At 44.0% G+C, this 11,594-nt stretch overlaps 1 protein-coding gene across 9 annotated transcripts in view; it reads right to left on the bottom strand.

Moving 5' to 3' along the window:
* Positions 1–867: 867 nt before the first annotated feature.
* Positions 868–11,594, bottom strand: part of LOC147025825 (transcriptional enhancer factor TEF-1-like) — a 135,644-nt gene continuing 124,917 nt past the window's right edge. For 6 of the 9 annotated variants that reach the window (XM_085880665.1, XM_085880660.1, XM_085880659.1 and 3 more), the window contains 6 exons: positions 11,577–11,594; positions 10,025–10,158; positions 9,397–9,573; positions 5,243–5,383; positions 4,991–5,143; positions 868–4,104 (listed from right to left, as the gene is read on the bottom strand). The exon at positions 11,577–11,594 is cut by the window's right edge and continues 50 nt beyond it. In XM_085880665.1, the coding sequence (XP_085736791.1) occupies positions 3,991–4,104; positions 4,991–5,143; positions 5,243–5,383; positions 9,397–9,573; positions 10,025–10,158; positions 11,577–11,594 (737 nt within the window). In that variant the 3' untranslated portion in view covers positions 868–3,990. The remainder of the gene's footprint in view (positions 4,105–4,990; positions 5,144–5,242; positions 5,384–9,396; positions 9,574–10,024; positions 10,159–11,576) is intronic. The other 3 variants (XM_085880667.1, XM_085880666.1, XM_085880664.1) reach the window with 1 other exon arrangement.

Below are 11,594 nucleotides of genomic sequence, written 5' to 3'. Positions count from 1 at the left end.
CTGCAGTGGTTCCCAACCTGTGGTACGCGAGGGCCTTCCAGGTGGTTCGCGAGCACTTTCGGGCTCAACCTTTAAAAAAAATGATTTGGCCTGATACATTTTGGCCTGATACATTTTCCCCTCTATGTGGTAGTGCGAGCAGGGGTTCTCAGCCATAATGACCATCAAGTCAAAGAGCCGGAACCGTCTTGCTGCGCCCGGGCATGATTTCCGATGTGCTGTGAGCAAAGTTATGCCCCGCGTCGACCAGCTGGTGGAGAAGAAACAGATGCAGCCCGCGCATTAAATTTTGTTCTTTGTTGACAGTTAGTTAATTTGTGTGTTCTACTTGTGAATAAATTGATATCTTATCGAATTGAGTTTTTCTGGAATCAGGTGGTACGCGGCGACGGTATGGGACCTCCAAATGGTACGCGATCAGAAAAAGGTTGGGAACCACTGCTTTACTGTTTTTGATGCAAGTCCTTTCTGAACGAGTTGCCATGGCTTGAATGTGATTGGGCAGCGATTTGTAATTTGCTCAAGATTCCGGTAATAACTCGCCGACTCTTTGCCAAAGACACTGTGGGATCTTTAGCGTCCACCAACCAATGTCAGCAGACGGGACACCAAGGGTTGATGTCCATCTGAGAGATGGCAAAAGCTTTGTGATGCAACGTTTCTGTCTGCAAAGTAACATTTCGACGGTTCGTCGTCAGGCCAGGAATCAAACTCACTCTACACAGCTCAAAGATAACTGTGTGACCTCTGCACTATCCTGTCTAACTAACCCTAACCCTCATAAGTGAGTACAAAGTGCGACCAAAATAAATAAATAAACAAATCTCTCAACATCGGTGTCTTCACCATAATCCACGGACAAGGGAATCTTTCTGCGTATTTTATTTTTCACTTACAAATATAATAATAGCACAAGAACGAACACATCATGGACGTCCATTTACACTCGGATTCAAAAGGCAGTGAGATCATATCGACGAAGAATTTTTCAAAAAGTTCTCTCCACTTACAAGTCCTTTCTGCTTAAGTTCATTGCACGGGATGCAAACTGCCGAGAGGGAATTACGAAAAGCGGGACGAGCTCTCCGAGAACCAAGTTTCTTCAACTTAAAACGAAATTCACAGCCATTGTAAGCTGCAGTGTATTTACGACCGCACTAGTAATAGGTAGGCAGTGGATGAGTTTCCTTATATTGTACTTGTTTATAACCGTCAATAATGTCCTCCCATCCCTTCCCCTGTAGGACCAAATAGTGAGGCAACCGCTACAAAAATCATGGCAAAAAAGAAGAGGGCAGAAAAGTCACGTGGCCATCAGTTATGGATAAAGAGAAAACCGTTTTGATTTGATGTTGTTCGTCATGGCACGCCACCTCAAATTCTCCACCAAGCGTTTCGTACGAGACGAAGTGGTCAGCGTTCTACGGAGGTCCCCGATAAGTTTGTTCGTGTTGATTAAGAGGTGTTGACATGCAGAGTTTTTTTTTGGAGAGCTCGTTAATCTCTGCATGACCCCAATGGATTCTGGAAAGGCCTCCATTATAGAGCGACCGACGTCACTTCCTGTCCAACAAAACCCCGCCCATCACAGTTTCCGGATAAAAAAAAAAGATGGCGACGGTGTCCGCAACTACAACATCCCTTACCATTTGAAAAGACATGGAAAAAAACAAAACAAAAAAAAATCACTCGGATGAACCCCCCTTTCATTTCGAATGAAATTGAATCGATGCTAAAGCATTAATAATAATTAAAAAAAACAACAAAACACAAACTATATATATATATATATTTATAAAAACATATCTGAGCCAAATGCCGATACAAATCCCTGTAAAAGGCACCACCAAAATCACCTGCAAATAGGTTTAAAGGACTTTACGGGATGCCGTCAAATCATAAGCCACGTCCCAGCTCCAAATAAAAATATGTACAGCAGCCTACATGTGAGGTAACTATTCTTCTTCACTTATTATTATTATTATTATTATTATTTTTGTTTCAAATGATCGGTGTGTACTCGAATAAAACACTATTCACTCCGTGTCTCCACACAGCCAAGGACCTTTGGATAACTTAGGAGAGGCACACTCGTGACCTTTATGTAACATTTCCAAGCAACGGTGCGTGGCTCTTGCCAAAACCTGTGCCATTCCTACCGCACGGAGAACAATCAATTTCTTTTAGAGGAGCACGTGGCCAACGGCACAGCAAAACAATAGCATCTCTTTACATTCCGATAGGAGATTATCAACACAGTGACAGCAACAAATAACAGCAAACGGTGGGTTAATAGTAAGGATTTTCGAAGCCACGTCTGCGTGGTAAATGCCAGATTTTCAAAAGCTTTTAGAAAACTCTCTCTCTCTCTCTCTCTTCTTTTCTCTCTCCCAACAAGGCATTTTCTGGTGATGCGTGGTAAACGAAGCAGTCACAAAGTCTTTGGAAAAGCAGGCACATCTTAGAGTTGTCCGTGCTCGGCCAGGTGGCGGTGTACTTACGGCATCGCGTTACAAAAAAAAACAAAACAAAAGGGTCGGGACGGGTGAGGAGAAGCACGTCACTTGTTCATAAGTGTATTGTTTAAAAGGACTGCGAAAGTACGCATCACGGTACTGATGGAGGTGAAATTTCCCAAGGCAGCGACGGCGGGTCGATTTTACGGGCGACACGGATGGGGTCTGACCTGAGGATTTCACGGTACTTCGGACAAACCCCGTGCGGTCCGGCCAAATTTGCTGGGATTCCGGAGACGTGGAAAATTGTTGGGAGATTGTTTGTGGTGAGGTTTTGTTTTTCTTGAACGACTGCATTGGCCGGTAATTTCCATGATTGGGCAAGTGTCTTCTGACCAGATACAGTCTACGTGTCAATTGTAAGGCAATGCCAGGATCAACGTCTCAGCTGCATTAGTGCAGGAAGTGATGTTAGCAGCTGAAAATGTAACATCAGAATGAAGGCTTCTCCTACTAAAACTGCACCACACTTGTACTTGAGCTTTGTGTGGCAATGTAATAAAAATCCTTCAGCCCTTTAAAAATCGATATCATAATCATCTAACACCATCAAATGGCTAAAACATGAAAACATAAAAAAGCATATAAAAATTGAAACCACATACTCTTAAGGATCAAACTCGATGCTTGGCCGCAAACGGTCTCCCGGGGACTTTGAAGTCGCGTCGGTCGGTTTGAAGTGTTCGAACGCGCCTTGAGGACAATTTCTCAGGGTCTCTTGGTTCAGTCACTCCCGAGGTGCCGGGGTATTTGGGCTTTGGACAAATATTGTCAAAAAGCAGTTTTCAGTTATAACCATAGTTAGACTTGAAAAGGTCTTTCCATGACGAAGTAGAGAAGAGGAAAACCACTAAAATAATTGGTTTCGACAGTAGAAAATAAAATAAAAAAAATTGAAGAAAGTCAAATACCTTGTTTGTTTTTTTTTCTATTTTTTGTTTTCTTTTTACGCCATTATTGCCTTTCGCATCCAAGTCATGTACCGGTGTAAAATAAAAAGAAACCTATAATGTAATTAAATTAATAATTCGGTTCATCAGGAGCAACAAAATGTCCTGCTCAAATATCCTCTACTACAAAATAGCTTTGAAAAATATACACAGTTTTATACGTTTACTCTGTATGTCCTTTTGTCGGGGTGTTCAGCGTACCTTGACCCTGTTTCATGGTGCAGTGTAAGGTACAGGAGGTTAGACCCAAATGGGCTTTTCGCACATTAGACCCGCGTGTTAGAACAAGGCCACGGTATCGGTCCTTGGAAACACAGGGCGCTCGGGCATGGCAACACACATAAAGCTATTACAAAACCTCGTTCATGTGAGATAAAAACTGCTGATAGTTGGATTTCTTTTGTTATAAATTCAGGAAAAAAAAAAAGAAAAAGCAAGGAGATATTGGATGTCGAGGGAACAAGACGAGCGGGTGCCTGGCCTCCTGTAGTGTTTCTCTGGCCCTTTGGCGGGAGAAGCCGTTCTCAGTCCTTGACGAGTCGGTAAATGTGGTGTTGTGCGCCATGTTCACTTGTGGACACCTCAAATACATACGCAATACACAGCAACGTCTCCTGGGTGTCTCTGTTGGACACGACCTGCACAAGAGGAAAAGTCTCTGAAACAGCCCGAGCGATGACAAAACAGCATTTCATTATCAAAATCATCATCACCGTCATCACCGTCATCATCGATGTATGGGACAGGAGGATGATATCCTGGAATGAATTCCGATCAACACTTCCGTATTGGTTAGTGCGCGTTGCTTTGCACCGGGTGGTGCAAACGAATGTTTGTCGATTGTGGACCGTTGGAAGGGTGTGAAGTTGGTTATACAATGAAGGGCTTTGGTGATAAATCAAAATGGATCAACCACTTGAAGTTGAGGTCGGCATTTATGATTCCGGCCTGAGCATATGCAGCAGCTGACTGTTGTTTGCATCAATTGTGGTGGCGCAGCTATGCCACTGACGCGGTGCCCCCTGGACGTTTGGGCTGGAATTTAGAACTTGTTCAGGGTGCGGCGACAGCTGGCCTTCTGTCCGTCTAAAGGGACCGTGGGATTTTCAACGTTCACTAGATAATGCGAGCAGAAGGAACGCTCGGCTTAACGTCCATCCAAGGAACGGTTTATTCAGCGTCGCATTGCGCTGCCTGCAAAATGATAGTTTGCATGGGAATCGAACCCAGGCTACCTCTGAGCTATCCTGGCAGGCTGACATTTTCTGAAAACACAGCATTATTAAACCCGACACGCTCTCACAAATGGTAACCGAGATTCTTTTGCAGCGGTCTTCAATCCAACATGGCCAAACGAGTTTCAGGCATCATCACTTAACGCGGAATCATGGAATATTTACATCATCTTGCTGGGAAAGTCGATCAACTTCATGGAAATGTAAATACACCAAAAGGTGCCCCCTTGCCAAAACGACGTTTAACGATACGAAATGCACGACCGTGCAGCAGCGAAGTGTTTCAGACCTGCAGGATGGTGAAGTTCTCCAGCACGCTGTTCATCATGTACTTCTCCGGCAGCTGCTTGAGCTTGTGGATGAAGTTGATCATGTATTCACACATGGGCGACCGCTGGATCCGATAGATAAAACGACCGTTTTCAAACCGTGCGTACTCCGTCTGCAATTCGATGCAAAATCAAAAGTGTCAGTGAGTTAACGATTCGGAAGGCTCACGGTTGTCACCTTCCTATTTCAAGGAACGCTCATTCAGCCTCACCTCGACCTTCTCCACGACCTGTTTTCCAAAGGAGCACACTTTGGTCGAGCACGTGATGGTCATGTTATCCGGGCTCTCGTATTGGCTCGTAACGCCGTAGAAAGCTCCCGCTTCCTCTTGAATATTCGTGTTCAGGTCGGCCTACATGCGTACATAGCAAACAAATGAGAAAAATACCTTCTGTGACCGTCCACATGACAACCAGTAAACTGGCTTTTCAAATCACTAGTAAGTTGTATTAACGAGGTGATCATGGAAATCGTTTTGTCCATTTCTGGTAACGGAGTGTGAGCTATATTAAATGCTACACTTAATTCCACGATAGTTTGAGTACCGTTCCGCGGTCTACCAGCCACGTGCAGAGGATGTCGTCGTACGAATCGGGCGAAGAGGTCAACAACAAAGTCAAAAAAGCACGGGTTGCAATGCCCAGACTTGTCATCCCTCATGTACTAATTATTTATGTATCAATTTGAATCGGCACCACTTTCAGCTTCAGTCAATGATCAATTTCCAAAGGCAATTCGGCACAAACAAACGGAATATTTTGGGCTCACGGCGCTGCTGCTGCTGCTGCAAGCTAAAGGGAGACGCTTGTCTGACCTCATTCGAATGTTGTTTCAGGTTTCGTAAAACATAGTCAAATATACAGGTTGTGTAACTTCAGGGTAACTTTAGCAAATAAACTTTTAAAAGCCGGGGTTGAAGTTGAACTCTCTCATCCTCGGTTGTGTAACTACAACACAACTCCTCCCCTGTCCACGTTTCCATCAAACCGGCCAAACGTCATGTCCTTGCCCCTGTTGGCATTGATTCAGGAATATGGTCATTTCTTTCACATGGAGTCAGACATACAGAAACATCATTGTCCATTGCTCATGGTAGTAGTTCATGGGAACCATTGATAATGATATTGACAGACCACAGAATGTCTCAATGACGAATTTGGAATACATCAAGTAAGTTTTGTCAAAGTTAAGATTTTGTAATAGTATCATGACATGCTGTAATGATTATTACCTCCTCCACTGAAGGTGAAGGAGGTTATGTTTTCACCCCTCTCTGTCTGTTTGTTGGGTCGCCGAAATAGGTGACCCTTATTGTCAGTAATTCTGTCTGTTTGTTCGTTTGTCATCAGCATAATTGGTAGTAAACGTGGGCCGATTTTGACCAAACTCGGGTGGAAGGTACATCTTATGACCTAGTGCTTTGGAAATTGTGATGGTTGCTTGGGATGCTTTGGTTCCCGAGCAACAGCCAAAAACCTTCAAAATCGGTACCGTTCACGCGAAATCAATTCTGAAAGCCATTATCCCACGTAGGCTTTTGAAATTTGGCATGCATCATCTAGAGGTGATGCTCTATCAAATATATTCCTGTTTTTGTGATATATGGAATAGTTTACCCGCAGCGCCCCCTCCAAATGGGGTATGGGCGAAAATTGGCAAAAATTGAAGGCCCCCTAGCGACCAGGTGAGTGCATCGATACGAATGAAACTTTGCAGGTTCATGGTATTCAAGGAGTACTACAACTGTGCCTCAGGACATATTGACCGATTTCGCTTCGGTCAGGGGTCAAAGGTCAATTAGTGCAAAAATCGATAATATGCGAGAGCTGGAGGTGCCTTCGCGCCAAATGCTACTCCTCCAAGACCTCGGGTTATGGTCGGATGGTCATGAAAAGTCACACTAATCGTCTGGAATGCATTGTGCACAAACGATCGAGCCGGATTTTCGATTTAGATCTTTGTTCACCCACAGCACCCCCTCGAACTTTGGGGATTTCCGATATCAAACCGCATTTTCGGTACTTTTCATTAAAATTGATACCGAGTAGTTATCCGTAGATGGAACTCGATGAGATTTGGTATGCATAATCTTAAGGTGATTCCCTATCCGCGCTATGTGACATTCATTTTTTTTCTATATCTTATAGTTTCCAAATGGTAACCCTCTCAACTTGGGTGTCCGAGGGCCATTGAGCATTCCCGCTGAAAATTCAAAGTACCCGAGCTCCAAGACGGTTGAACTGAATCGAATAAATCTTTACATGCTTATAGACCGTAATGAGTACTACAACTTTGCTCATTTGCATAATGACCTATCTCGCGTAGGTCAGGGGTCAAAGGTCAACAAGTGCATTTTTCGGGCGAAATTACCATTCAAGGCACCCTTGCTCCTACACGGGTTAACCGATACGAATGAAAGTTCATAGGTACAGAGTACTCAATGGGTACTACAACTTTGCTTCAGGACATATTGACCTATCTTGGCAAAGTCAGGGGTCAAAGGTCGATGAGTGCATTGTTCGGGCAAAAGAACCATTCAAAGCCCCCTTGCTCATACACGGGTTAACTGATTCGATTGCAATTTCGTAAGTACTTAGAACTAGATTAACTCAGATCAGGGCTCAAAGGTCATCGGATGCTCGGCGACCCATGGCCGCCTACCGGCTTGTTTGTCTGTTTGTCTGTCTGTGTACAGGATATCTCAAAAAGTTGAAGACGGATTCGGATGAAATTTTGTGGACGTGTTCAGAGTGTGACAAGGACAAACTGATTAGATTTTGGTGAAGATCCAGATCCAGATACTAGAATATTTTAAGTGATTCTTCACCATTGAGAGATCAGGCCAAAAATGACATGTAGCACGATATCTCAAAAAGTTGGTGACGGATTAGGATAAAATTTGGTAGACAGGTTGGGTGTGACACAAGGAAAAATTGTTTCATTTTGGTGAAGATCCGGATCTGGATCTCGATACGAGAATTATTTAATTTTAAAAGTGATTCTTCACCATTGAGAGATAGGGCCAAAAACGATAGAGTACCGTGTAACATGATATTTCAACAACATATTGGGCTCGATATGTTCTCGTGGATCAGGCATCATGTGGCGGAGGTATGCACTCCACCGAGTGCCCTTCTAATTTCAAGTTGTTCTCGCAATCATTATCATGAAAGGGCAATACAGCTTTGTCATAATGACAATATGTAATAAAATTTTGTCAGCTATCACAAATCTTTTGTCATCATCGAAAGCCTTGCAATACTGAACTGGGTATTACAATAGGTTTTTTTCGTTATCACCAGAGTTTGTAATGAAATTATAAAGTTCCGTGATGCCACTGCTAACGATGTCATGGGCTTCGCTTAAAAAGGGGGAACATGTGGTGAAATGAATTTGAGTCACTTGATCACAGTTCCATCACATCTAGGGGGGGGGGGGGTGACATACATATTCCCCATTTGCCATCCCCCCCAAACCATGCCCCTCCCCCTCTGCACTAACTACCTTTTTGAAACCACTTTGGTTTTTTTTTTTTCCTCTTCTTCTCCTTTCATTTATTAAGCGTGCCTTTTCTCTCCGTTTACCCCGACCGTCCATCTCTCCCAGCCCCATGCATAAAATGGTGCCCCTTCCATGCCCATCAGTTGACGATGTACCAAAAACTAGTGATCCAGGTAAAGGTAACCGGGCCTTATTATCATGTTCATGCGAGGTTTCAAACGGAATCAAAATTATATGACTAAACATCACCGCAGGTGTTTGTTGGTGGCACCACTTAAGGTATGTGGTGGTCATCTAAATATCGGTGTCCTCATCTCCTTGGCACAGCTGACTGCGAACGCAAAAAAGTCTGCATGAGACTACTTCCACAAGCTAAATAAAATGAAGAAAAAGGAAATCCCTCGGGCTTAAGGTGCAAGCTCACACAAACAACAAAAATACTACTCGGGCAAAATATGAAAGGATGTCACACGACGAGTCGAGTCGATGATTAAACGGCTTTGCCGTGAGCTAAGCAAACGGACCAGTGAGCAGAGCTCTCGGTTGCCGTAACCGCCTTCCTGTTTACCGATGAAACTTTGAACGCCAATATTGACCCGGCGGGGCGAGGAAAGACAGCTTGGCACTGTGAATGGTGGGAAAAAAAATATATCCTTCAAGAAATCTACAGTAGGCCTACAAAGGGAATGGCATCGATTCTCCACAAGCATTTTGTAAATGCCATCGGGGTCAAAGTCGAGCGAGACATCGTTTTTCGTGACATGAGGTACGCAGGCCGTACTCAACAATATAACCGATGAATTACGACAAGGAAAGAGGAAAAGAGGCGAGAAGAGGATGAAAGAAGTGGCGGATGTGGCATACCCAGAATTTGACAAGGAAGAAGGCTTCGTGTGGACCCTTGTCGTAGAGCTCTTTGAGACCGCCCTTCTTTTCGGGAAACTTGTCGTAGATCTGCCGGATGTCCACGGCTTCCAGCATTGGATCCGAGTAAGCGGAGTTCACGTGACCAATGTGCACGAAAAGGTGCTTGTTAAACTGCTGGCAGAAAGGCAAATGATGAGGTGTAAGCCACAAGCGACAAAGAGCGATGAAGGAAAAGGTGAGAACGAGATGCACTTTTGGCAGGATTCTCACAGGTACATTTCCCTGTGTGTTTAGCCATTAATGACGCAAGTTATTCACAGGTTGGCAAGTGTACAATTCTTTGAAAGAAAAAGTTTTGGCCTCGCTGCCTACTCGCTGAAGACGCCGAAAAAATGTCAAAGTGGCTGTAAATGTCAAAGTGGCTGTAAATGTCAAAGTGGCTGTAAAAATGGCTGTATAACTACGTGGTGATATTTTTTTTAAAAAAAAGCTGCACATGAAAATTAATGCACAATCGGCGTTAGAGCTGAAACAAGTTTGATGCAGCGTTTAAAAAAAAAAAAATTATCTCTGAACTTGCTCCAAGCCGGAGCTTTGAGGCCGTGCTAAATGCGGTGCCTCTCACCGTATCAGCGTCACGTGGTTGCTCAAGGAAGGCAGAGAACTCCACAAGGCGAAGCTTGCTCGTGCCTATTGATCGGCCTTGCCAGGCAGGGCCAGAGCTGACAGGGGGAGCAAGGTTTGCCGTGGCTTCATAGCCTGAGGGAGTTAAAAAAAGTCACGATGTTGTTTGGAAAATGCAAACTGGTACGAATAATGCTTTGAAAAGAAAACCCAACACCATGTATGAAACAAATTACCTTTGATAACATCACCGAGGACCTGAACATATCGTGGGCATTTGATTTAAGATCTCAGAACATGTAAATATCCTACTCACATGTGTTGTCCTTGGAAACCGAGTGTTTTACAAGATAATCACCGAACCAATATCAACCACATGTTGGAGAGTTCACAGTCATGGAGTGTATTCTCTCACATTATGGCTTAGGTGATCCACTATATCCTCGATGTTAGTGAGATCTAACGATCATCATGGCCAAGGAAGATGTTGGAAGTTCAAGTTATGAACAACTAATGACAATCCACACGCGTACAATCAATGGCGTTGCCATTGCCATTACGTTGCCAACTGTCATTAGTCGTATTGTTTGTGTGCTACACAACAATGCTTGGATTATCAGAGCACAGTGGAGTCGAATGTTGTGATTATGAAGACACATTCCGTGGAATGATTTTTGTAATCCCAGGACTTGACCCACAACCAAAATACGCACATACGTGGTATATATACAGTATATATTGCAATGAGCCATAAATGTGACGGGTCTCTGGTTCACAGCTGAAATGCAAACACACCTGTGCACGTGAATTGGTTTTATATTGCCGGAGAGGCTGCTGGCACGACAAGAACGCTCCGAGATAGCAGGCAGTGCAATCCGTGTCATGGAGTATCAGAGAGCACCAAGCCACTTTCTAATCGCAGTTTAGACAGGAATTTGTAATGCAGTATATCAGGGTGCCGGTGATAACTCGTCCCCTCGTCATTAAAAGATCAAAAGACGCTGTGTGATCTTTAACGTCCACCAACGAATACGAACAGATGAGACACCTGACTTAATGTCCATCCAAGGGACAGCACACACTTTGTGATGCGATGCCCGGCCTGAGAAGTAGTGTACATGCGAGAACCGCAAGTCATCCTCCCAGACTCGCAAGAGGAGAGGCCCATGACCTGACTGACCCCCTGGGTACCCCATGCACGAATGTAAAATTTGATAGAGGTCAGTCAAGCCGTCGTCAATTCCATAAGGAACAGACATACAGACATTGCCATATTTTATAAAGTAGGATGACTTGCCAATCAGGCCCGATTGCTGTCTTCTTTACAAGATGGATACATTCTTTACCGAATCAAGTCTGGCTGGCAGAAAAGTGGGTTCTTGCATCCACGACACAGTGTAAGAAAGTCCATTTTAAAAATGGAAACGCACTATTCTCATTTTCACGCAACATATGTCCGTGTAGTATCCGGAATTTGGTGGTTTTCATTAGGCCTGCTAGCACAAATGGCCTTCCATCTAGGAATCCACTTGACTTGACGTTGCATCACGTACCTGGTATGGCTGCACCAA

This window comes from Eptatretus burgeri, chromosome 5, assembly GCF_056783735.1.
Source record: "Eptatretus burgeri isolate ZD-2024b chromosome 5, Ebu_testis_v1, whole genome shotgun sequence".
NCBI classification, from domain to species: domain Eukaryota; kingdom Metazoa; phylum Chordata; class Myxini; order Myxiniformes; family Myxinidae; genus Eptatretus; species Eptatretus burgeri.
Note: the sequence above shows the minus strand (reverse complement) of the source record. Positions and strands in the feature narration are given on the sequence as shown.